Source organism: Trachinotus anak, unplaced genomic scaffold, assembly GCF_046630095.1.
Source record: "Trachinotus anak isolate AG129_WGS33_773 ecotype Australia unplaced genomic scaffold, CSIRO_AGI_Tana_v1 ptg000004l, whole genome shotgun sequence".
Lineage (NCBI taxonomy): Eukaryota > Metazoa > Chordata > Actinopteri > Carangiformes > Carangidae > Trachinotus > Trachinotus anak.
Window position 1 is genome coordinate 21,305,891 of NW_027273855.1, and position 26,691 is coordinate 21,332,581.

Consider the following 26,691-nt stretch of genomic DNA (forward strand, 5'->3'; position numbering starts at 1 on the left):
GCTAGTTTCCCACGTTTTGTTTACTTTTGTTTGAAGTTCGGTTATTCTGTGTCTATCATTCTTTATCTTGCAGGTGTTTATATGATTAAAGACATAATATACTCTGAAAACAAGCCACCTAACTGGGAGGCTCTCAAAGAAATGTCGTGTGTCCATCCATTGTGTAAAATCTTAATGTTAAACGTAACTAGTAACTAAACCTGTCAGATAAATATACTTCCCATAGCATAAATCCTCTTTACACCCACTGGCCTGATGGTGGGCCCAAACTGAAGGTTCTGACTCAGTTCCCCTTAGGAAATGAATGGGGATATGACTTTTTTGTCACCATAGGCATGCCATACATCATTAGATAGGTTTAGAATTCAATGATTCCAATCATTGAATTCTCACCATAAGCACATAATTAATTCATTCATATCTGTCAACAGTGGCATACCGAATTTATCCACATGGAGGTGAATCTCCCAACCCTTTTCCAGATTCCGTATTCCCTGTCCAATCTTCCGCGCTGCTATTGGCTGCTGCCTTTGCCTTGTATTCCACAGTGAAGCCAGGCATTTAAGGTTTCCAACGAGAACAAGCATGGCGGGGATCGGCAGTGTTGATGGCCCCTGAGAGGAGAGAGAGGGGCTGTGAGCACCGCAGGCTGAGTGGGACAGAGAGAGAAGGATCTGCTGTGTACTGAACGGTTTTACAAGGTTTTTAAGGAATCAAACTGCTTCAGAATGTATATATGTATGAGCAGGTTCGGTTTTACTGACATGTAGAAAAAGTGCATTTTAGCTTTACAGTTCTTCTTTTATAAACCTATTACATTTACATGGAAACTGTGTGGAAATAAGGTAAAAAAAAAAAAAAAACAGGTAGGAGGTGCAAGTGCTTCTTAATTGAACTTATTTACAGTACACAGAGTAAATGAATTTAACAACAGCTAACAGTAAAAATGTTACAACCAAGGACCTTTAAACCTCAGGTTTTTGTGAAATTTTATTTAGACAGGAGTCAATCTTTGTGACATATCGGTAAGTGTACACATTTATGTGACAAATTTCTTTCTCTGAGCTTTAGAACCAATGATTACAATTTCTGATTTGTCCTGCCTGTAAAACATTTTTGTGACAGAAGGACCAGAATACATTTAAAAAGGGAATCAATTGTTCTTGTGTCATCAGGAGACACAGCAACATAAAGTTGTGTGTCATCAACATAACTGTGAAAGGAAATCCCGTGTCTCCTCATGGCATCACTGAGGGGTAACATACATAGAATTAACCCTAAAACATTCCTTGAGGAACACCACATGTTCTTTTGGAGGTACTGGAGAAGTTAATATTGATTTCAACAAGAAACTCTCTGCCAAGAAGATAAGAGGAAAATCAGTTAAAACCATTTCCTGAAAGCTCATTGTGGTTCCTTAGTCTCTTTAAAAGAATTTTGTGATCAACTGTATCAAAAGCAGAACTCAGATGTATCCTCATCCAGGTACATTAATGTCCCTGATATTTTATTTGAAAAAAACTGAAAAATAAGTCAAAATTAATTTTATAAAGATGAATGAACATCACTGAACACTTAGCTGTATACTGTCAATCAGGGTGAGACATTGTTTTCACATGCAGATCACATATAAGGTAAAGGACTTATGAAATTAAAATACCATGGCACCATATCCAGCTCCTATAATACATCCGTGGGATATAAACGGGATGACGAGACATTCAACTGACATCAAGGTACAGCCCAACTTAGGGGTGTCTGAAATCATGTTACAATATTCTTCCAGGCATGAATATGAGAAATATATTCTGATGTTTACAATTACAGATAAAGACGATAAATAAATGTTTCCACAGGGGGTAGGAAAAACTCCCTTTTAACAGGAAGAAACCTCCAACAGAACCGGGCTCAGGGTGGGAGGAGGAGAAAGGGGGGGTGGGAGGAGGAGAGAGGAGAAAAGAGAGAGAGAGAGACCAGGAACAGCTGTATAGGTAATGGTGTTATCAATAATAATGATAGACAACAGTGGTTCATAGTAATGATGAGTAGTGGTGGATCTGGATCCCGCTGCTCCAGAGGCAGAGAGACCTGCAGAATGAGGACAGAGAGAGGGAGAGAGAGGAGAAGCACAAACTACGGGGAGAAAAAAAATACAAAGTTAATGGCATAAAGTAGTCGAGAGAGAGAGAGAGACAGAGATAGAGAGAGAGCCCAGTTCATCATGGGAATCCCCCAGCAGTCTAGCTCTATAGCAGCATAACTAAGGGATTCAGGACATACCCGAGCCAGCCCTAACTATAAGCTTTACTAAACAGGACAGTTTTAAGCCTGATCTTAAAGGTAGAGAGGGTGTCTGCCTCCCAAACCCACACTGGGAGCTGGTTCCACAGGAGAGGAGCCGGATAGCTGAAGGCTCTGGCCCCCATTCTGCTCTTACAAACTCTGGGAACCACAAGTAGACCTGCATTTAGAGAGCGAAGTGTCCTATTGGGAAAATGGGGAACTATAAGCTCTTTAAGGTACGATGGTGCCTGACCATTAATGGCCTTGTAGGTGAGGAGGAGGATTTTAAATTCTATTCTGGATTTTACAGGGAGCCAATGCAGAGAAGATCATTTGTCATTATATCATTGTTGTTATATCATTGTTTTATTAGCCACTGTTAACACAAGTCACACAAGTTTCTCTGTATGACACATGCTGCACATTTGATCTACTTTCCCCTTTAAACCACATGCGTGCTGAACATTTTAGGTGGGGTAACGTCAGAAGCTTAATTGCAAACACACCACTGTCCCCTAAAGCTGAGAACCAATTACAGTCTGTTACAGTGTCAGGTAAGGACAAATGGGATAGCAACACTGAGTTCAGTATATTTGTGTGGTTAAACTCTATTGAACTTAAGGTAGAAACAGACAGGAACAACAAATGATGTAAGCCTGCATTGTACTGTACAGATTGAAAGCTACAAACAGAATGAATATCTGCTCTGCAAACCAAAAAGGTTTAGGATATATTTGTGATGTTTGACCTCAGTTCTGGGCTATAATAATAATTGGTTTCTAAATTTGAAAAACACCTCTCTGCTTAGATGTTAGGCTGCTCTCCTTTTCATTGGGGCCATGTTTTTTCCATTGTTTGTCTTTAAGGTTTGATTTCTAATGCTGTTTTTTTATTTAGAATCTCCCTCAAGCACTTCAACATCCCCTGCAATATGAGTATACAAGTTTCGACAAAAGACAGAACAATGTTGGGTATTCAGTCTGGGAGATATTTGTCTGTATTTTTTGTCGGTCCTGTTTTCACTGTGCTGTGTTAACTGGTTTGAAGGGGTCAGGCCTTTGAATCAAAATGTTTTCAGGGGCTTTAATAAAACCCTATACTTCTAGAGTTGAAGAGACAGCAATGAAAATGGAGGCACTGGCTCACGTGCCTGCTATAATGTTGACCAATTAAAATAACATATAGTCCATTCATTAACTCACACTGGTTTTCTTAGTTCTCACAATTGTTTGGAGGAAAAGGCTTTGTAGACCAGAAGGGTGGGGTTATATAGATTCCTGGGCGTCGTCAGCAGATTAACAGGTGATTTCAACAATTAAAAGGCAGTACTTAAACAATAATAATTAAGTTTACTGAACTTTATATTTCAAAGGTTCAAGATTCTGTGTCGTTCTCTTCAGTGTCCTTTTACTGAAGTACAAGGAAGAGAGGAGTGATGATGTTCCAGAGAAGTCCCTTTGAAGCATCTGTAATTATTGGTGTTATGTATCCATATCTCAGCCGTAACAAACAGCAGCATGTCTCTTGAATAAACCATTCCTTAGCACACGACCTTAAAGCCCCTAATAATATAACAAATAGTCATGACTATCGCTTGAAGGAAAAAAAACATTCAGCTAGTCTCACTCATGAAAACTGTGTGTGGTGTGCATACCTGTGCATTTCCTGCTCTAACATCTCAGTGCCTGGAAATGAATGCGAGAGAAGATGACATGCTGATTGGGTAAGGTTACTGTTATTGGAGCTGTGTTGTTAAATTGTTTCACATTGTATATTCTTGAGTTCTTGTCAGTTGTCTTGTTTAAGCTTCTCTCCACATGTTTTTAAACAAAATGTTAACAGGGAGAGATTCACCACATGTCATGTTTACTTTCTTTTATTAAGTGAACATATGTCAGATAGATATTTCTGTCTGGACCAGTCTTTTGCTTGGCCTGTCGACCAGAAGGCTGACTGACATTGACATGTAGTTGCACTGTCACTGTAGCTTTGGTTTTAGGAACATAAGGGTTCTAAAAATATGAATACAAAGTCAAAAGGGCATGGTAATGAGGTGTCTTATCAGTGTCTAATTGCTTTGAACATTTTGAACAAAACCACATCCCAGACCTATTTAACTCCATTTAAATGCCACACCCTAAGAGCTATCTACCCAATATAAGAGCCAGACCATCCAGCAGTCACCCATCAGTCACAGGAGAAAGAGAGTATATGCTTCTTCTACCTCTGTCTTTGTAAGTATACCATTTACTCTGACTTCATACACTTATTTATTCATTTATCAGTTTCACAGATTTTGAATACTGTTAGCACTGCACAGGTGTTCTCTCTTTGATTTTTTGAGCACTATCAGGCCGCTGAAGCAGTGTTGCTGCATGGCATCGTTTACTGATTGATCAAACTTCAAGTCAAAATGGATCATTTTCTGATGTGAAATGCCTTTGGATTGCTCATAGTGACTAAAGTGTTGTTATATAGTAAATTAAACAAATGTTTAGATTTCTTCTTTTTCTTTTTAGTTACAGTGACAACATGTGCAAGCTGCTTCTGACTGCAGGTAAGGAACGCTGATCAAGTAAATGTTTCATTTAAGGGTCAGTTCACCCAAATCACAAAAAACTATTTTCACACCTACCTCTAGTGGTATCTATGTAGATAGTTTCAGTTTTATTTGTGCAGGTTTTGTCTCTGACATTTCCACCACAATACCATTAAAAAGAGGATTAGAAAGACCTCATGCTTACCAACTCTCTCACTTTGAAGGTCTCTGTTTGATCATGGCCAGCTTGGGTAAGTTCATAACATTCATTCATTAATCCCAATCAGCAGTCTTACTAGCGGATAAATAATGTCTCTATGTCATGTTGGGAAACAAGGGATTTGTTTCAAATTCTGTCATGTTCAATCCTTTTAAAACTATCTTTTCCATGTCTCAGCCTCTTCCTTCAGGCTGGTGTGTTACTACAACAGCTTGGCTGAATATAGAGTGGCGGGCGGGAAGTTCAGTATTACAGACATTGATCCGAACAAGTGCACCCATCTGATCTTCGCCTTCTCTGACATTAGCAGCGTAAATACTCTGGTCCCCAGGAGATCAGCTGACATACATCTCTATCAGTCCTTTAATGCACTCAAATCCAGGTCAGACCTGTAGCCTCTCAGTATTTTGGAAATGTTCAGTTTTGTGTTATCTTAAAAATCATGACTAAACTTTGATGCTCCTACAGAAATCATCTGCTCAAAACCTTGTTGGCAGTTGGTGACACACAAAGGTAAGTTACATGCAACACTTCAACATGATGGTGTTTTCTTTGATGCTTTGTCCAGTCATGCTGTATTTTTGTGCATTTCACAACATGAATGATGTATGGTTTCGCACAAATAAGGTAGCACAAGGTGAAGGGGTTTCGGTACTGAATACAATCAAAATGAATTTTCAAATCATTCCACGTTTGTACATATTACAAACTAAGAGTAATTATAATTAAACATACTTTTTTTTATTTTACTCCTACTTGTTTCTAATACTTGTTAAAAATTAGATTGTAGCCTACCAAATATGTCAGTAACTGATTATTTAACTTCAGTGGATGATGAGAACACTGTTTTTTCATTTTTTACCAGATTCAGTACAATGGTGTCAACAGAACGGCGAAGAAGAAAGTTCATCCAGTCTGCTATCACACTGCTGAGAACATATGGTTTTGATGGGCTCAGCCTGGACTGGTGGTTTCCTGGAGCATACAATAAGCAGAAATTCACACTGTTGATTAAGGTCAGATCCTCACTTCTGGGACTCCCAGAAATGTATATATATTTTGAGATTTTAAACTGAAACTGAATCATGTTCTCTCTTTTTGTAGGAGCTCAGAGATGCCTTTGTGGCTGAGGGAACTTCAACTCACCGTGACAGATTAATCCTCATTGCTAGTGTCTCTGCTGAGAAAGCAGTCATCGATGCCAGTTATGAAGTCGCACATATTGCCGGGTAAACTATTTTAATGTCATTCTTGACATTATACCAATTCTTTGCTGTTGAGGAGCTTTGGTCAACATGATCTTCCCTGCATTTTATCAGGCACTTGGATTTCATCAATGTGCTCACATTTGACTTTCACGGCCCCTTGGAAAGTGTCGCAGCACATCACAGCCCCTTGTACAAGGGATCACATGATACTGGAGACAAGATCTACTCTAATACTGTAAGAACCAGGATTCCTATTTAACTGCCTAAACACATTTCTATTTACAGATGTCATCTCATCCTAATTGTTTTTTTTTCTCCATATTTTAGGACTATGCTTTGCAGTACTGGAGGGACCAGGGAGCACCTGCACATAAGCTACACTTGGGCATAGCATCATATGGTAGAGTTTATACCCTCGCCTATACGTGCGGTGGTGTAGGCGCAGCAATCAGTGGTGCCGGTAGAGAGGGCACCTACACCCATATAAAAGGACTGTGGGCCTACTATGAGGTAAAACTGCAAGCAATGAAAATAAGTCATCTATATCAATGGACTTATTGTACAGCTTCTACCGTATTTTTGTGACAAATTTCATTATGTCCACGTTTGACATTTCACCCATCTTCTCAGATTTGCCATTATCTTGGCGGCGTCCAAGTCCAGCTGATCGCTGATCAGAAAGTTCCATATGCCGTCGTAGACAATCAGTGGGTTGGATTTGATAACAAAGACAGCCTTGAAACCAAGGTAATCATCTGTTCAATTTCGTAAAAACATTTCAAATTTATGGTCTTATGCTAATTAGGTTCAACAGATATTTTGTCAACATGACTTCAGATGTAGAATTGTTTTTCTTGTCATCCTTTCAGGTCAGTTACCTATTGAGAAACCACTTTGGAGGAGCCTTCGTCTGGTCTCTGGACCTGGATGACTTTAGTGGACATTTCTGTCATCAGGGCAAATATCCCCTCGTCAGCCACCTGCATCATCTCCTTATTCCAGGTGACAACAAAAGTCTGTTGTATCCTGTAGTGAGGTGGTGGTTTTTCATTTGATTTAATACCATCAGTATTAATGTTAAAACTTTTTTATTGACTTTACTACTTTTAGTTAATCATAGTGCAATTGTGTGCTCTTTCTGTTTAGAAATCTAAGTATGGCCATACTCAGTGATATTAACGGCTGATGTGATGATCAAGCAGGATTAAATAGCACTTAACCCAATGTTGACTTTCATTCTCTTTCAGATTTTCCAGACTATACCACAACCACAACCACAACAACTACCAAAACTCATCCTAACAATTTCTGTAGTGGAAGGGCCGATGGGGTTCACCCCAACCCTTATAACCGAAATTCTTTTTACAACTGTGCCAATGGGATAACGTACATCCAATACTGTGCCGCAGGTCTCGTCTTCAACCCTAACTGCCTATGCTGTGACTACCCCTAAAGAGTTGCACATTCACCATTTTACTCTACATAAATGGTCATTTTCTTAACGACAAAGGTGGGCCACTGTCAAAAGATATTAGATTTATCATTTCTCATGATTTTTCACTGTTGTTATGTGGGAAAAATTCTAAATAATGGTTTTGTTTGCTCTTTTTACATCTCACTTAAAACATGTAACTTGTAAAACTGTAAAACACCATTTACTCTTGTCAGCATTAACATTATGAGATGAATCCATCAACATTATCAGATGGATATTTGCATAAACTCTCCATTGTCAAAGAGATATGCTTCCATCCATATCTGTCAATAGAGATTATGATTGATATTATTTCATCTGTCAATAGGCCATATGACATGAAGTACTTGTACTGTGTATTTACAATTGTTGTCCTGTTGTTGTCTGTTAATTGTAGGTGTATTAATTGTGAGCCAAGGTTATTGTTGTCTTTTCTGACACTATTTAATCTGATAAGCCTGACTTAATCATATGTTAGCTCATATATAGGCAATGTCATTGTTGGTTTATCTAACCCTCTTGTTTGGATGTGTGCATCTTCCTTAATATCCAGCCAACACATGATTGGATTTGTCTTACAATAAAATGATGAATGAGAAAATACAGCTAGTTTCCCACGTTTTGTTTACTTTTGTTTGAAGTTCGGTTATTCTGTGTCTATCATTCTTTATCTTGCAGGTGTTTATATGATTAAAGACATAATATACTCTGAAAACAAGCCACCTAACTGGGAGGCTCTCAAAGAAATGTCGTGTGTCCATCCATTGTGTAAAATCTTAATGTTAAACGTAACTAGTAACTAAACCTGTCAGATAAATATACTTCCCATAGCATAAATCCTCTTTACACCCACTGGCCTGATGGTGGGCCCAAACTGAAGGTTCTGACTCAGTTCCCCTTAGGAAATGAATGGGGATATGACTTTTTTGTCACCATAGGCATGCCATACATCATTAGATAGGTTTAGAATTCAATGATTCCAATCATTGAATTCTCACCATAAGCACATAATTAATTCATTCATATCTGTCAGCAGTGGCATACCGAATTTATCCACATGGAGGTGAATCTCCCAACCCTTTTCTGGGTCCAGATTCCGTATTCCCTGTCCAATCTTCCGTTACATGTAATCAAAGAGTCTCTAAGGGTCTACAGAACATTATCATAAAGTTGTTTTTTTCATAAAAGTATTCCGAGTTATGAATATAGTCGGAAAAGTCTGTCACCGATTACCGGTCCATTGTTTACTCCCAGCGCATTTCTTTCTCTCCCTTCCCGCTGCATCTGCGCCATGTCAGAGGATGTGCGTTTGTTGATTGGCTCTCTATAAACACACTGAGAGCCTCCCTGTAAAGATCGGATCAGATTTCACTCCAGGAGGAGCTGATAGCAACACCAAGCGCACCCGAGGGAAAACTTGCTGACACGAGGAATGGCGTCAGCAAAGCGCTGCTATTGGCTGCTGCCTTTGCCTTGTATTCCACAGTGAAGCCAGGCATTTAAGGTTTCCAACGAGAACAAGCATGGCGGGGATCGGCAGTGTTGATGGCCCCTGAGAGGAGAGAGAGGGGCTGTGAGCACCGCAGGCTGAGTGGGACAGAGAGAGAAGGATCTGCTGTGTACTGAACGGTTTTACAAGGTTTTTAAGGAATCAAACTGCTTCAGAATGTATATATGTATGAGCAGGTTCGGTTTTACTGACATGTAGAAAAAGTGCATTTTAGCTTTACAGTTCTTCTTTTATAAACCTATTACATTTACATGGAAACTGTGTGGAAATAAGGTAAAAAAAAAAAAAAACAGGTAGGAGGTGCAAGTGCTTCTTAATTGAACTTATTTACAGTACACAGAGTAAATGAATTTAACAACAGCTAACAGTAAAAATGTTACAACCAAGGACCTTTAAACCTCAGGTTTTTGTGAAATTTTGTTTAGACAGGAGTCAATCTCTGTGACATATCGGTAAGTGTACACATTTATGTGACAAATTTCTTTCTCTGAGCTTTAGAACCAATGATTACAATTTCTGATTTGTCCTGCCTGTAAAACATTTTTGTGACAGAAGGACCAGAATACATTTAAAAAGGGAATCAATTGTTCTTGTGTCATCAGGAGACACAGCAACATAAAGTTGTGTGTCATCAACATAACTGTGAAAGGAAATCCCGTGTCTCCTCATGGCATCACTGAGGGGTAACATACATAGAATTAACCCTAAAACATTCCTTGAGGAACACCACATGTTCTTTTGGAGGTACTGGAGAAGTTAATATTGATTTCAACAAGAAACTCTCTGCCAAGAAGATAAGAGGAAAATCAGTTAAAACCATTTCCTGAAAGCTCATTGTGGTTCCTTAGTCTCTTTAAAAGAATTTTGTGATCAACTGTATCAAAAGCAGAACTCAGATGTATCCTCATCCAGGTACATTAATGTCCCTGATATTTTATTTGAAAAAAACTGAAAAATAAGTCAAAATTAATTTTATAAAGATGAATGAACATCACTGAACACTTAGCATTCTGTATACTGTCAATCAGGGTGAGACATTGTTTTCACATGCAGATCACATATAAGGTAAAGGACTTATGAAATTAAAATACCATGGCACCGTATCCAGCTCCTATAATACATCCGTGGGATATAAACGGGATGACGAGACATTCAACTGACATCAAGGTACAGCCCAACTTAGGGGTGTCTGAAATCATGTTACAATATTCTTCCAGGCATGAATATGAGAAATATATTCTGATGTTTACAATTACAGATAAAGACGATAAATAAATGTTTCCACAGGGGGTAGGAAAAACTCCCTTTTAACAGGAAGAAACCTCCAACAGAACCGGGCTCAGGGTGGGAGGAGGAGAAAGGGGGGGTGGGAGGAGGAGAGAGGAGAAAAGAGAGAGAGAGAGACCAGGAACAGCTGTATAGGTAATGGTGTTATCAATAATAATGATAGACAACAGTGGTTCATAGTAATGATGAGTAGTGGTGGATCTGGATCCCGCTGCTCCAGAGGCAGAGAGACCTGCAGAATGAGGACAGAGAGAGGGAGAGAGAGGAGAAGCACAAACTACGGGGAGAAAAAAAATACAAAGTTAATGGCATAAAGTAGTCGAGAGAGAGAGAGAGACAGAGATAGAGAGAGAGCCCAGTTCATCATGGGAATCCCCCAGCAGTCTAGCTCTATAGCAGCATAACTAAGGGATTCAGGACATACCCGAGCCAGCCCTAACTATAAGCTTTACTAAACAGGACAGTTTTAAGCCTGATCTTAAAGGTAGAGAGGGTGTCTGCCTCCCAAACCCACACTGGGAGCTGGTTCCACAGGAGAGGAGCCGGATAGCTGAAGGCTCTGGCCCCCATTCTGCTCTTACAAACTCTGGGAACCACAAGTAGACCTGCATTTAGAGAGCGAAGTGTCCTATTGGGAAAATGGGGAACTATAAGCTCTTTAAGGTACGATGGTGCCTGACCATTAATGGCCTTGTAGGTGAGGAGGAGGATTTTAAATTCTATTCTGGATTTTACAGGGAGCCAATGCAGAGAAGATCATTTGTCATTATATCATTGTTGTTATATCATTGTTTTATTAGCCACTGTTAACACAAGTCACACAAGTTTCTCTGTATGACACATGCTGCACATTTGATCTACTTTCCCCTTTAAACCACATGCGTGCTGAACATTTTAGGTGGGGTAACGTCAGAAGCTTAATTGCAAACACACCACTGTCCCCTAAAGCTGAGAACCAATTACAGTCTGTTACAGTGTCAGGTAAGGACAAATGGGATAGCAACACTGAGTTCAGTATATTTGTGTGGTTAAACTCTATTGAACTTAAGGTAGAAACAGACAGGAACAACAAATGATGTAAGCCTGCATTGTACTGTACAGATTGAAAGCTACAAACAGAATGAATATCTGCTCTGCAAACCAAAAAGGTTTAGGATATATTTGTGATGTTTGACCTCAGTTCTGGGCTATAATAATAATTGGTTTCTAAATTTGAAAAACACCTCTCTGCTTAGATGTTAGGCTGCTCTCCTTTTCATTGGGGCCATGTTTTTTCCATTGTTTGTCTTTAAGGTTTGATTTCTAATGCTGTTTTTTTATTTAGAATCTCCCTCAAGCACTTCAACATCCCCTGCAATATGAGTATACAAGTTTCGACAAAAGACAGAACAATGTTGGGTATTCAGTCTGGGAGATATTTGTCTGTATTTTTTGTCGGTCCTGTTTTCACTGTGCTGTGTTAACTGGTTTGAAGGGGTCAGGCCTTTGAATCAAAATGTTTTCAGGGGCTTTAATAAAACCCTATACTTCTAGAGTTGAAGAGACAGCAATGAAAATGGAGGCACTGGCTCACGTGCCTGCTATAATGTTGACCAATTAAAATAACATATAGTCCATTCATTAACTCACACTGGTTTTCTTAGTTCTCACAATTGTTTGGAGGAAAAGGCTTTGTAGACCAGAAGGGTGGGGTTATATAGATTCCTGGGCGTCGTCAGCAGATTAACAGGTGATTTCAACAATTAAAAGGCAGTACTTAAACAATAATAATTAAGTTTACTGAACTTTATATTTCAAAGGTTCAAGATTCTGTGTCGTTCTCTTCAGTGTCCTTTTACTGAAGTACAAGGAAGAGAGGAGTGATGATGTTCCAGAGAAGTCCCTTTGAAGCATCTGTAATTATTGGTGTTATGTATCCATATCTCAGCCGTAACAAACAGCAGCATGTCTCTTGAATAAACCATTCCTTAGCACACGACCTTAAAGCCCCTAATAATATAACAAATAGTCATGACTATCGCTTGAAGGAAAAAAAACATTCAGCTAGTCTCACTCATGAAAACTGTGTGTGGTGTGCATACCTGTGCATTTCCTGCTCTAACATCTCAGTGCCTGGAAATGAATGCGAGAGAAGATGACATGCTGATTGGGTAAGGTTACTGTTATTGGAGCTGTGTTGTTAAATTGTTTCACATTGTATATTCTTGAGTTCTTGTCAGTTGTCTTGTTTAAGCTTCTCTCCACATGTTTTTAAACAAAATGTTAACAGGGAGAGATTCACCACATGTCATGTTTACTTTCTTTTATTAAGTGAACATATGTCAGATAGATATTTCTGTCTGGACCAGTCTTTTGCTTGGCCTGTCGACCAGAAGGCTGACTGACATTGACATGTAGTTGCACTGTCACTGTAGCTTTGGTTTTAGGAACATAAGGGTTCTAAAAATATGAATACAAAGTCAAAAGGGCATGGTAATGAGGTGTCTTATCAGTGTCTAATTGCTTTGAACATTTTGAACAAAACCACATCCCAGACCTATTTAACTCCATTTAAATGCCACACCCTAAGAGCTATCTACCCAATATAAGAGCCAGACCATCCAGCAGTCACCCATCAGTCACAGGAGAAAGAGAGTATATGCTTCTTCTACCTCTGTCTTTGTAAGTATACCATTTACTCTGACTTCATACACTTATTTATTCATTTATCAGTTTCACAGATTTTGAATACTGTTAGCACTGCACAGGTGTTCTCTCTTTGATTTTTTGAGCACTATCAGGCCGCTGAAGCAGTGTTGCTGCATGGCATCGTTTACTGATTGATCAAACTTCAAGTCAAAATGGATCATTTTCTGATGTGAAATGCCTTTGGATTGCTCATAGTGACTAAAGTGTTGTTATATAGTAAATTAAACAAATGTTTAGATTTCTTCTTTTTCTTTTTAGTTACAGTGACAACATGTGCAAGCTGCTTCTGACTGCAGGTAAGGAACGCTGATCAAGTAAATGTTTCATTTAAGGGTCAGTTCACCCAAATCACAAAAAACTATTTTCACACCTACCTCTAGTGGTATCTATGTAGATAGTTTCAGTTTTATTTGTGCATGTTTTGTCTCTGACATTTCCACCACAATACCATTAAAAAGAGGATTAGAAAGACCTCATGCTTACCAACTCTCTCACTTTGAAGGTCTCTGTTTGATCATGGCCAGCTTGGGTAAGTTCATAACATTCATTCATTAATCCCAATCAGCAGTCTTACTAGCGGATAAATAATGTCTCTATGTCATGTTGGGAAACAAGGGATTTGTTTCAAATTCTGTCATGTTCAATCCTTTTAAAACTATCTTTTCCATGTCTCAGCCTCTTCCTTCAGGCTGGTGTGTTACTACAACAGCTTGGCTGAATATAGAGTGGCGGGCGGGAAGTTCAGTATTACAGACATTGATCCGAACAAGTGCACCCATCTGATCTTCGCCTTCTCTGACATTAGCAGCGTAAATACTCTGGTCCCCAGGAGATCAGCTGACATACATCTCTATCAGTCCTTTAATGCACTCAAATCCAGGTCAGACCTGCAGCCTCTCAGTATTTTGGAAATGTTCAGTTTTGTGTTATCTTAAAAATCATGACTAAACTTTGATGCTCCTACAGAAATCATCTGCTCAAAACCTTGTTGGCAGTTGGTGACACACAAAGGTAAGTTACATGCAACACTTCAACATGATGGTGTTTTCTTTGATGCTTTGTCCAGTCATGCTGTATTTTTGTGCATTTCACAACATGAATGATGTATGGTTTCGCACAAATAAGGTAGCACAAGGTGAAGGGGTTTCGGTACTGAATACAATCAAAATGAATTTTCAAATCATTCCACGTTTGTACATATTACAAACTAAGAGTAATTATAATTAAACATACTTTTTTTTATTTTACTCCTACTTGTTTCTAATACTTGTTAAAAATTAGATTGTAGCCTACCAAATATGTCAGTAACTGATTATTTAACTTCAGTGGATGATGAGAACACTGTTTTTTTATTTTTTACCAGATTCAGTACAATGGTGTCAACAGAACGGCGAAGAAGAAAGTTCATCCAGTCTGCTATCACACTGCTGAGAACATATGGTTTTGATGGGCTCAGCCTGGACTGGTGGTTTCCTGGAGCATACAATAAGCAGAAATTCACACTGTTGATTAAGGTCAGATCCTCACTTCTGGGACTCCCAGAAATGTATATATATTTTGAGATTTTAAACTGAAACTGAATCATGTTCTCTCTTTTTGTAGGAGCTCAGAGATGCCTTTGTGGCTGAGGGAACTTCAACTCACCGTGACAGATTAATCCTCATTGCTAGTGTCTCTGCTGAGAAAGCAGTCATCGATGCCAGTTATGAAGTCGCACATATTGCCGGGTAAACTATTTTAATGTCATTCTTGACATTATACCAATTCTTTGCTGTTGAGGAGCTTTGGTCAACATGATCTTCCCTGCATTTTATCAGGCACTTGGATTTCATCAATGTGCTCACATTTGACTTTCACGGCCCCTTGGAAAGTGTCGCAGCACATCACAGCCCCTTGTACAAGGGATCACATGATACTGGAGACAAGATCTACTCTAATACTGTAAGAACCAGGATTCCTATTTAACTGCCTAAACACATTTCTATTTACAGATGTCATCTCATCCTAATTGTTTTTTTTTCTCCATATTTTAGGACTATGCTTTGCAGTACTGGAGGGACCAGGGAGCACCTGCACATAAGCTACACTTGGGCATAGCATCATATGGTAGAGTTTATACCCTCGCCTATACGTGCGGTGGTGTAGGCGCAGCAATCAGTGGTGCCGGTAGAGAGGGCACCTACACCCATATAAAAGGACTGTGGGCCTACTATGAGGTAAAACTGCAAGCAATGAAAATAAGTCATCTATATCAATGGACTTATTGTACAGCTTCTACCGTATTTTTGTGACAAATTTCATTATGTCCACGTTTGACATTTCACCCATCTTCTCAGATTTGCCATTATCTTGGCGGCGTCCAAGTCCAGCTGATCGCTGATCAGAAAGTTCCATATGCCGTCGTAGACAATCAGTGGGTTGGATTTGATAACAAAGACAGCCTTGAAACCAAGGTAATCATCTGTTCAATTTCGTAAAAACATTTCAAATTTATGGTCTTATGCTAATTAGGTTCAACAGATATTTTGTCAACATGACTTCAGATGTAGAATTGTTTTTCTTGTCATCCTTTCAGGTCAGTTACCTATTGAGAAACCACTTTGGAGGAGCCTTCGTCTGGTCTCTGGACCTGGATGACTTTAGTGGACATTTCTGTCATCAGGGCAAATATCCCCTCGTCAGCCACCTGCATCATCTCCTTATTCCAGGTGACAACAAAAGTCTGTTGTATCCTGTAGTGAGGTGGTGGTTTTTCATTTGATTTAATACCATCAGTATTAATGTTAAAACTTTTTTATTGACTTTACTACTTTTAGTTAATCATAGTGCAATTGTGTGCTCTTTCTGTTTAGAAATCTAAGTATGGCCATACTCAGTGATATTAACGGCTGATGTGATGATCAAGCAGGATTAAATAGCACTTAACCCAATGTTGACTTTCATTCTCTTTCAGATTTTCCAGACTATACCACAACCACAACCACAACAACTACCAAAACTCATCCTAACAATTTCTGTAGTGGAAGGGCCGATGGGGTTCACCCCAACCCTTATAACCGAAATTCTTTTTACAACTGTGCCAATGGGATAACGTACATCCAATACTGTGCCGCAGGTCTCGTCTTCAACCCTAACTGCCTATGCTGTGACTACCCCTAAAGAGTTGCACATTCACCATTTTACTCTACATAAATGGTCATTTTCTTAACGACAAAGGTGGGCCACTGTCAAAAGATATTAGATTTATCATTTCTCATGATTTTTCACTGTTGTTATGTGGGAAAAATTCTAAATAATGGTTTTGTTTGCTCTTTTTACATCTCACTTAAAACATGTAACTTGTAAAACTGTAAAACACCATTTACTCTTGTCAGCATTAACATTATGAGATGAATCCATCAACATTATCAGATGGATATTTGCATAAACTCTCCATTGTCAAAGAGATATGCTTCCATCCATATCTGTCAATAGAGATTATGATTGATATTATTTCATCTGTCAATAGGCCATATGACATGAAGTACTTGTACTGTGTATTTACAATTGTTGTCCTGTTGTTGTCTGTTAATTGTAGGTGTATTAATTGTGAGCCAAGGTTATTGTTGTCTTTTCTGACACTATTTAATCTGATAAGCCTGACTTAATCATATGTTAGCTCATATATAGGCAATGTCATTGTTGGTTTATCTAACCCTCTTGTTTGGATGTGTGCATCTTCCTTAATATCCAGCCAACACATGATTGGATTTGTCTTACAATAAAATGATGAATGAGAAAATACAGCTAGTTTCCCACGTTTTGTTTACTTTTGTTTGAAGTTCGGTTATTCTGTGTCTATCATTCTTTATCTTGCAGGTGTTTATATGATTAAAGACATAATATACTCTGAAAACAAGCCACCTAACTGGGAGGCTCTCAAAGAAATGTCGTGTGTCCATCCATTGTGTAAAATCTTAATGTTAAACGTAACTAGTAACTAAACCTGTCAGATAAATATACTTCCCATAGCATAAATCCTCTTTACACCCACTGGCCTGATGGTGGGCCCAAACTGAAGGTTCTGACTCAGTTCCCCTTAGGAAATGAATGGGGATATGACTTTTTTGTCACCATAGGCATGCCATACATCATTAGATAGGTTTAGAATTCAATGATTCCAATCATTGAATTCTCACCATAAGCACATAATTAATTCATTCATATCTGTCAGCAGTGGCATACCGAATTTATCCACATGGAGGTGAATCTCCCAACCCTTTTCTGGGTCCAGATTCCGTATTCCCTGTCCAATCTTCCGTTACATGTAATCAAAGAGTCTCTAAGGGTCTACAGAACATTATCATAAAGTTGTTTTTTTCATAAAAGTATTCCGAGTTATGAATATAGTCGGAAAAGTCTGTCACCGATTACCGGTCCATTGTTTACTCCCAGCGCATTTCTTTCTCTCCCTTCCCGCTGCATCTGCGCCATGTCAGAGGATGTGCGTTTGTTGATTGGCTCTCTATAAACACACTGAGAGCCTCCCTGTAAAGATCGGATCAGATTTCACTCCAGGAGGAGCTGATAGCAACACCAAGCGCACCCGAGGGAAAACTTGCTGACACGAGGAATGGCGTCAGCAAAGCGCTGCTATTGGCTGCTGCCTTTGCCTTGTATTCCACAGTGAAGCCAGGCATTTAAGGTTTCCAACGAGAACAAGCATGGCGGGGATCGGCAGTGTTGATGGCCCCTGAGAGGAGAGAGAGGGGCTGTGAGCACCGCAGGCTGAGTGGGACAGAGAGAGAAGGATCTGCTGTGTACTGAACGGTTTTACAAGGTTTTTAAGGAATCAAACTGCTTCAGAATGTATATATGTATGAGCAGGTTCGGTTTTACTGACATGTAGAAAAAGTGCATTTTAGCTTTACAGTTCTTCTTTTATAAACCTATTACATTTACATGGAAACTGTGTGGAAATAAGGTAAAAAAAAAAAAAAACAGGTAGGAGGTGCAAGTGCTTCTTAATTGAACTTATTTACAGTACACAGAGTAAATGAATTTAACAACAGCTAACAGTAAAAATGTTACAACCAAGGACCTTTAAACCTCAGGTTTTTGTGAAATTTTGTTTAGACAGGAGTCAATCTCTGTGACATATCGGTAAGTGTACACATTTATGTGACAAATTTCTTTCTCTGAGCTTTAGAACCAATGATTACAATTTCTGATTTGTCCTGCCTGTAAAACATTTTTGTGACAGAAGGACCAGAATACATTTAAAAAGGGAATCAATTGTTCTTGTGTCATCAGGAGACACAGCAACATAAAGTTGTGTGTCATCAACATAACTGTGAAAGGAAATCCCGTGTCTCCTCACGGCATCACTGAGGGGTAACATACATAGAATTAACCCTAAAACATTCCTTGAGGAACACCACATGTTCTTTTGGAGGTACTGGAGAAGTTAATATTGATTTCAACAAGAAACTCTCTGCCAAGAAGATAAGAGGAAAATCAGTTAAAACCATTTCCTGAAAGCTCATTGTGGTTCCTCAGTCTCTTTAAAAGAATTTTGTGATCAACTGTATCAAAAGCAGAACTCAGATGTATCCTCATCCAGGTACATTAATGTCCCTGATATTTTATTTGAAAAAAACTGAAAAATAAGTCAAAATTAATTTTATAAAGATGAATGAACATCACTGAACACTTAGCTGTATACTGTCAATCAGGGTGAGACATTGTTTTCACATGCAGATCACATATAAGGTAAAGGACTTATGAAATTAAAATACCATGGCACCGTATCCAGCTCCTATAATACATCCGTGGGATATAAACGGGATGACGAGACATTCAACTGACATCAAGGTACAGCCCAACTTAGGGGTGTCTGAAATCATGTTACAATATTCTTCCAGGCATGAATATGAGAAATATATTCTGATGTTTACAATTACAGATAAAGACGATAAATAAATGTTTCCACAGGGGGTAGGAAAAACTCCCTTTTAACAGGAAGAAACCTCCAACAGAACCGGGCTCAGGGTGGGCGGCCGTCTGCCTCGACTGGTTGGATTTAGGAGGAGAAAGGGGGGGTGGGAGGAGGAGAGAGGAGAAAAGAGAGAGAGAGAGACCAGGAACAGCTGTATAGGTAATGGTGTTATCAATAATAATGATAGACAACAGTGGTTCATAGTAATGATGAGTAGTGGTGGATCTGGATCCCGCTGCTCCAGAGGCAGAGAGACCTGCAGAATGAGGACAGAGAGAGGGAGAGAGAGGAGAAGCACAAACTACGGGGAGAAAAAAAATACAAAGTTAATGGCATAAAGTAGTCGAGAGAGAGAGAGAGACAGAGATAGAGAGAGAGCCCAGTGCATCATGGGAATCCCCCAGCAGTCTAGCTCTATAGCAGCATAACTAAGGGATTCAGGACATACCCGAGCCAGCCCTAACTATAAGCTTTACTAAACAGGACAGTTTTAAGCCTGATCTTAAAGGTAGAGAGGGTGTCTGCCTCCCAAACCCACACTGGGAGCTGGTTCCACAGGAGAGGAGCCGGATAGCTGAAGGCTCTGGCCCCCATTCTGCTCTTACAAACTCTGGGAACCACAAGTAGACCTGCATTTAGAGAGCGAAGTGTCCTATTGGGAAAATGGGGAACTATAAGCTCTTTAAGGTACGATGGTGCCTGACCATTAATGGCCTTGTAGGTGAGGAGGAGGATTTTAAATTCTATTCTGGATTTTACAGGGAGCCAATGCAGAGAAGATCATTTGTCATTATATCATTGTTGTTATATCATTGTTTTATTAGCCACTGTTAACACAAGTCACACAAGTTTCTCTGTATGACACATGCTGCACATTTGATCTACTTTCCCCTTTAAACCACATGCGTGCTGAACATTTTAGGTGGGGTAACGTCAGAAGCTTAATTGCAAACACACCACTGTCCCCTAAAGCTGAGAACCAATTACAGTCTGTTACAGTGTCAGGTAAGGACAAATGGGATAGCAACACTGAGTTCAGTATATTTGTGTGGTTAAACTCTATTGAACTTAAGGTAGAAACAGACAGGAACAACAAATGATGTAAGCCTGCATTGTACTGTACAGATTGAAAGCTACAAACAGAATGAATATCTGCTCTGCAAACCAAAAAGGTTTAGGATATATTTGTGATGTTTGACCTCAGTTCTGGGCTATAATAATAATTGGTTTCTAAATTTGAAAAACACCTCTCTGCTTAGATGTTAGGCTGCTCTCCTTTTCATTGGGGCCATGTTTTTTCCATTGTTTGTCTTTAAGGTTTGATTTCTAATGCTGTTTTTTATTTAGAATCTCCCTCAAGCACTTCAACATCCCCTGCAATATGAGTATACAAGTTTCTACAAAAGACAGAACAATGTTGGGTATTCAGTCTGGGAGATATTTGTCTGTATTTTTTGTCGGTCCTGTTTTCACTGTGCTGTGTTAACTGGTTTGAAGGGGTCAGGCCTTTGAATCAAAATGTTTTCAGGGGCTTTAATAAAACCCTATACTTCTAGAGTTGAAGAGACAGCAATGAAAATGGAGGCACTGGCTCACGTGCCTGCTATAATGTTGACCAATTAAAATAACATATAGTCCATTCATTAACTCACACTGGTTTTCTTAGTTCTCACAATTGTTTGGAGGAAAAGGCTTTGTAGACCAGAAGGGTGGGGTTATATAGATTCCTGGGCGTCGTCAGCAGATGAACAGGTGATTTCAACAATTAAAAGGCAGTACTTAAACAATAATAATTAAGTTTACTGAACTTTATATTTCAAAGGTTCAAGATTCTGTGTCGTTCTCTTCAGTGTCCTTTTACTGAAGTACAAGGAAGAGAGGAGTGATGATGTTCCAGAGAAGTCCCTTTGAAGCATCTGTAATTATTGGTGTTATGTATCCATATCTCAGCCGTAACAAACAGCAGTATGTCTCTTGAATAAACCATTCCTTAGCACACGACCTTAAAGCCCCTAATAATATAACAAATAGTCATGACTATCGCTTGAAGGAAAAAAAACATTCAGCTAGTCTCACTCATGAAAACTGTGTGTGGTGTGCATACCTGTGCATTTCCTGCTCTAACATCTCAGTGCCTGGAAATGAATGCGAGAGAAGATGACATGCTGATTGGGTAAGGTTACTGTTATTGGAGCTGTGTTGTTAAATTGTTTCACATTGTATATTCTTGAGTTCTTGTCAGTTGTCTTGTTTAAGCTTCTCTCCACATGTTTTTAAACAAAATGTTAACAGGGAGAGATTCACCACATGTCATGTTTACTTTCTTTTATTAAGTGAACATATGTCAGATAGATATTTCTGTCTGGACCAGTCTTTTGCTTGGCCTGTCGACCAGAAGGCTGACTGACATTGACATGTAGTTGCACTGTCAGTGTAGCTTTGGTTTTAGGAACATAAGGGTTCTAAAAATATGAATACAAAGTCAAAAGGGCATGGTAATGAGGTGTCTTATCAGTGTCTAATTGCTTTGAACATTTTGAACAAAACCACATCCCAGACCTATTTAACTCCATTTAAATGCCACACCCTAAGAGCTATCTACCCAATATAAGAGCCAGACCATCCAGCAGTCACCCATCAGTCACAGGAGAAAGAGAGTATATGCTTCTTCTACCTCTGTCTTTGTAAGTATACCATTTACTCTGACTTCATACACTTATTTATTCATTTATCAGTTTCACAGATTTTGAATACTGTTAGCACTGCACAGGTGTTCTCTCTTTGATTTTTTGAGCACTATCAGGCCGCTGAAGCAGTGTTGCTGCATGGCATCGTTTACTGATTGATCAAACTTCAAGTCAAAATGGATCATTTTCTGATGTGAAATGCCTTTGGATTGCTCATAGTGACTAAAGTGTTGTTATATAGTAAATTAAACAAATGTTTAGATTTCTTCTTTTTCTTTTTAGTTACAGTGACAACATGTGCAAGCTGCTTCTGACTGCAGGTAAGGAACGCTGATCAAGTAAATGTTTCATTTAAGGGTCAGTTCACCCAAATCACAAAAAACTATTTTCACACCTACCTCTAGTGGTATCTATGTAGATAGTTTCAGTTTTATTTGTGCATGTTTTGTCTCTGACATTTCCACCACAATACCATTAAAAAGAGGATTAGAAAGACCTCATGCTTACCAACTCTCTCACTTTGAAGGTCTCTGTTTGATCATGGCCAGCTTGGGTAAGTTCATAACATTCATTCATTAATCCCAATCAGCAGTCTTACTAGCGGATAAATAATGTCTCTATGTCATGTTGGGAAACAAGGGATTTGTTTCAAATTCTGTCATGTTCAATCCTTTTAAAACTATCTTTTCCATGTCTCAGCCTCTTCCTTCAGGCTGGTGTGTTACTACAACAGCTTGGCTGAATATAGAGTGGCGGGCGGGAAGTTCAGTATTACAGACATTGATCCGAACAAGTGCACCCATCTGATCTTCGCCTTCTCTGACATTAGCAGCGTAAATACTCTGGTCCCCAGGAGATCAGCTGACATACATCTCTATCAGTCCTTTAATGCACTCAAATCCAGGTCAGACCTGCAGCCTCTCAGTATTTTGGAAATGTTCAGTTTTGTGTTATCTTAAAAATCATGACTAAACTTTGATGCTCCTACAGAAATCATCTGCTCAAAACCTTGTTGGCAGTTGGTGACACACAAAGGTAAGTTACATGCAACACTTCAACATGATGGTGTTTTCTTTGATGCTTTGTCCAGTCATGCTGTATTTTTGTGCATTTCACAACATGAATGATGTATGGTTTCGCACAAATAAGGTAGCACAAGGTGAAGGGGTTTCGGTACTGAATACAATCAAAATGAATTTTCAAATCATTCCACGTTTGTACATATTACAAACTAAGAGTAATTATAATTAAACATACTTTTTTTTATTTTACTCCTACTTGTTTCTAATACTTGTTAAAAATTAGATTGTAGCCTACCAAATATGTCAGTAACTGATTATTTAACTTCAGTGGATGATGAGAACACTGTTTTTTCATTTTTTACCAGATTCAGTACAATGGTGTCAACAGAACGGCGAAGAAGAAAGTTCATCCAGTCTGCTATCACACTGCTGAGAACATATGGTTTTGATGGGCTCAGCCTGGACTGGTGGTTTCCTGGAGCATACAATAAGCAGAAATTCACACTGTTGATTAAGGTCAGATCCTCACTTCTGGGACTCCCAGAAATGTATATATATTTTGAGATTTTAAACTGAAACTGAATCATGTTCTCTCTTTTTGTAGGAGCTCAGAGATGCCTTTGTGGCTGAGGGAACTTCAACTCACCGTGACAGATTAATCCTCATTGCTAGTGTCTCTGCTGAGAAAGCAGTCATCGATGCCAGTTATGAAGTCGCACATATTGCCGGGTAAACTATTTTAATGTCATTCTTGACATTATACCAATTCTTTGCTGTTGAGGAGCTTTGGTCAACATGATCTTCCCTGCATTTTATCAGGCACTTGGATTTCATCAATGTGCTCACATTTGACTTTCACGGCCCCTTGGAAAGTGTCGCAGCACATCACAGCCCCTTGTACAAGGGATCACATGATACTGGAGACAAGATCTACTCTAATACTGTAAGAACCAGGATTCCTATTTAACTGCCTAAACACATTTCTATTTACAGATGTCATCTCATCCTAATTGTTTTTTTTTCTCCATATTTTAGGACTATGCTTTGCAGTACTGGAGGGACCAGGGAGCACCTGCACATAAGCTACACTTGGGCATAGCATCATATGGTAGAGTTTATACCCTCGCCTATACGTGCGGTGGTGTAGGCGCAGCAATCAGTGGTGCCGGTAGAGAGGGCACCTACACCCATATAAAAGGACTGTGGGCCTACTATGAGGTAAAACTGCAAGCAATGAAAATAAGTCATCTATATCAATGGACTTATTGTACAGCTTCTACCGTATTTTTGTGACAAATTTCATTATGTCCACGTTTGACATTTCACCCATCTTCTCAGATTTGCCATTATCTTGGCGGCGTCCAAGTCCAGCTGATCGCTGATCAGAAAGTTCCATATGCCGTCGTAGACAATCAGTGGGTTGGATTTGATAACAAAGACAGCCTTGAAACCAAGGTAATCATCTGTTCAATTTCGTAAAAACATTTCAAATTTATGGTCTTATGCTAATTAGGTTCAACAGATATTTTGTCAACATGACTTCAGATGTAGAATTGTTTTTCTTGTCATCCTTTCAGGTCAGTTACCTATTGAGAAACCACTTTGGAGGAGCCTTCGTCTGGTCTCTGGACCTGGATGACTTTAGTGGACATTTCTGTCATCAGGGCAAATATCCCCTCGTCAGCCACCTGCATCATCTCCTTATTCCAGGTGACAACAAAAGTCTGTTGTATCCTGTAGTGAGGTGGTGGTTTTTCATTTGATTTAATACCATCAGTATTAATGTTAAAACTTTTTTATTGACTTTACTACTTTTAGTTAATCATAGTGCAATTGTGTGCTCTTTCTGTTTAGAAATCTAAGTATGGCCATACTCAGTGATATTAACGGCTGATGTGATGATCAAGCAGGATTAAATAGCACTTAACCCAATGTTGACTTTCATTCTCTTTCAGATTTTCCAGACTATACCACAACCACAACCACAACAACTACCAAAACTCATCCTAACAATTTCTGTAGTGGAAGGGCCGATGGGGTTCACCCCAACCCTTATAACCGAAATTCTTTTTACAACTGTGCCAATGGGATAACGTACATCCAATACTGTGCCGCAGGTCTCGTCTTCAACCCTAACTGCCAATGCTGTGACTACCCCTAAAGAGTTGCACATTCACCATTTTACTCTACATAAATGGTCATTTTCTTAACAACAAAGGTGGGCCACTGTCAAAAGATATTAGATTTATCATTTCTCATGATTTTTCACTGTTGTTATGTGGGAAAAATTCTAAATAATGGTTTTGTTTGCTCTTTTTACATCTCACTTAAAACATGTAACTTGTAAAACTGTAAAACACCATTTACTCTTGTCAGCATTAACATTATGAGATGAATCCATCAACATTATCAGATGGATATTTCCATAAACTCTCCATTGTCAAAGCAATATGCTTCCATCCATATCTGTCAATAGAGATTATGATTGATATTATTTCATCTATCAATAGGCCATATGACATGAAGTACTTGTACTGTGTATTTACAATTGTTGTCCTGTTGTTGTCTGTTAATTGTAGGTGTATTAATTGTGAGCCAAGGTTATTGTTGTCTTTTCTGACACTATTTAATCTGATAAGCCTGACTTAATCATATGTTAGCTCATATATAGGCAATGTCATTGTTGGTGTATCCAACCCTCTTGTTTGGATGTGTGCATCTTCCTTAATATCCAGCCAACACATGATTGGATTTGTCTTACAATAAAATGATGAATGAGAAAATACAGCTAGTTTCCCACGTTTTGTTTACTTTTGTTTGAAGTTCGGTTATTCTGTGTCTATCATTCTTTATCTAGCAGGTGTTTATATGATTAAAGACATAATATACTCTGAAAACAAGCCACCTAACTGGGAGGCTCTCAAAGAAATGCCGTGTGTCCATCCATTGTGTAAAATCTTAATGTTAAACGTAACTAGTGACTAAACCTGTCAGATAAATATACTTCCCATAGCATAAATCCTCTTTACACCCACTGGCCTGATGGCGGGCCCAAACTGAAGGTTCTGACTCAGTTCCCCTTAGGAAATGAATGGGGATATGACTTTTTTGTCACCATAGGCATGCCATACATCATTAGATAGGTTTAGAATTCAATGATTCCAATCATTGAATTCTCACCATAAGCACATAATTAATTCATTCATATCTGTCAGCAGTGGCATACCGAATTTATCCACATGGAGGTGAATCTCCCAACCCTTTTCTGGGTCCAGATTCCGTATTCCCTGTCCAATCTTCCGTTACATGTAATCAAAGAGTCTCTAAGGGTCTACAGAACATTATCATAAAGTTGTTTTTTTCATAAAAGTATTCCGAGTTATGAATATAGTCGGAAAAGTCTGTCACCGATTACCGGTCCATTGTTTACTCCCAGCGCATTTCTTTCTCTCCCTTCCCGCTGCATCTGCGCCATGTCAGAGGATGTGCGTTTGTTGATTGGCTCTCTATAAACACACTGAGAGCCTCCCTGTAAAGATCGGATCAGATTTCACTCCAGGAGGAGCTGATAGCAACACCAAGCGCACCCGAGGGAAAACTTGCTGACACGAGGAATGGCGTCAGCAAAGCGCTGCTATTGGCTGCTGCCTTTGCCTTGTATTCCACAGTGAAGCCAGGCATTTAAGGTTTCCAACGAGAACAAGCATGGCGGGGATCGGCAGTGTTGATGGCCCCTGAGAGGAGAGAGAGGGGCTGTGAGCACCGCAGGCTGAGTGGGACTGAGAGAGAAGGATCT

At 39.1% G+C, this 26,691-nt stretch overlaps 3 protein-coding genes across 3 annotated transcripts; all 3 read left to right on the forward strand.

Moving 5' to 3' along the window:
* The first annotated feature begins 4,437 nt into the window (after positions 1 to 4,437).
* Positions 4,438 to 8,329, forward strand: LOC139620907 (acidic mammalian chitinase-like). Its single transcript, XM_071476929.1, has 12 exons — positions 4,438 to 4,517; positions 4,803 to 4,840; positions 5,047 to 5,073; positions 5,220 to 5,424; positions 5,511 to 5,555; positions 5,908 to 6,058; positions 6,147 to 6,271; positions 6,362 to 6,485; positions 6,578 to 6,760; positions 6,881 to 6,997; positions 7,120 to 7,252; positions 7,498 to 8,329. Exons 1-12 carry the CDS (start codon positions 4,495 to 4,497, stop codon positions 7,701 to 7,703), a joined length of 1,377 nt encoding a protein of 458 aa, XP_071333030.1. The 5' UTR covers positions 4,438 to 4,494; the 3' UTR covers positions 7,704 to 8,329.
* Positions 8,330 to 13,102: 4,773 nt separating this feature from the next.
* Positions 13,103 to 16,994, forward strand: LOC139620908 (acidic mammalian chitinase-like). The gene is made up of 12 exons (XM_071476930.1): positions 13,103 to 13,182; positions 13,468 to 13,505; positions 13,712 to 13,738; positions 13,885 to 14,089; positions 14,176 to 14,220; positions 14,573 to 14,723; positions 14,812 to 14,936; positions 15,027 to 15,150; positions 15,243 to 15,425; positions 15,546 to 15,662; positions 15,785 to 15,917; positions 16,163 to 16,994. Exons 1-12 carry the CDS (start codon positions 13,160 to 13,162, stop codon positions 16,366 to 16,368), a joined length of 1,377 nt encoding a protein of 458 aa, XP_071333031.1. The 5' UTR covers positions 13,103 to 13,159; the 3' UTR covers positions 16,369 to 16,994.
* Positions 16,995 to 21,791: 4,797 nt separating this feature from the next.
* Positions 21,792 to 25,682, forward strand: LOC139620909 (acidic mammalian chitinase-like). The gene is made up of 12 exons (XM_071476932.1): positions 21,792 to 21,870; positions 22,156 to 22,193; positions 22,400 to 22,426; positions 22,573 to 22,777; positions 22,864 to 22,908; positions 23,261 to 23,411; positions 23,500 to 23,624; positions 23,715 to 23,838; positions 23,931 to 24,113; positions 24,234 to 24,350; positions 24,473 to 24,605; positions 24,851 to 25,682. Exons 1-12 carry the CDS (start codon positions 21,848 to 21,850, stop codon positions 25,054 to 25,056), a joined length of 1,377 nt encoding a protein of 458 aa, XP_071333033.1. The 5' UTR covers positions 21,792 to 21,847; the 3' UTR covers positions 25,057 to 25,682.
* The last annotated feature ends 1,009 nt before the right edge of the window (positions 25,683 to 26,691 follow it).

What these genes read in the sequence shown, in the direction of transcription:
- LOC139620907 (XM_071476929.1), top strand. Translation starts at nt 4,495, where the DNA reads ATGCTTCTTCTACCTCTGTCTTT. An exon ending in TTTGATCATGGCCAGCTTGG is followed by an intron (nt 5,074 to 5,219) that starts GTAAGTTCATAA and finishes TCCATGTCTCAG; the next exon opens with CCTCTTCCTTCAGGCTGGTG. An exon ending in AATTCACACTGTTGATTAAG is followed by an intron (nt 6,059 to 6,146) that starts GTCAGATCCTCA and finishes CTCTTTTTGTAG; the next exon opens with GAGCTCAGAGATGCCTTTGT.
- LOC139620908 (XM_071476930.1), top strand. Translation starts at nt 13,160, where the DNA reads ATGCTTCTTCTACCTCTGTCTTT. An exon ending in CAAGCTGCTTCTGACTGCAG is followed by an intron (nt 13,506 to 13,711) that starts GTAAGGAACGCT and finishes CTCACTTTGAAG; the next exon opens with GTCTCTGTTTGATCATGGCC. An exon ending in ACAAGATCTACTCTAATACT is followed by an intron (nt 15,151 to 15,242) that starts GTAAGAACCAGG and finishes TCCATATTTTAG; the next exon opens with GACTATGCTTTGCAGTACTG.
- LOC139620909 (XM_071476932.1), top strand. Translation starts at nt 21,848, where the DNA reads ATGCTTCTTCTACCTCTGTCTTT. An exon ending in CTTCTTCTACCTCTGTCTTT is followed by an intron (nt 21,871 to 22,155) that starts GTAAGTATACCA and finishes TTTTCTTTTTAG; the next exon opens with TTACAGTGACAACATGTGCA. An exon ending in GCATCATCTCCTTATTCCAG is followed by an intron (nt 24,606 to 24,850) that starts GTGACAACAAAA and finishes ATTCTCTTTCAG; the next exon opens with ATTTTCCAGACTATACCACA.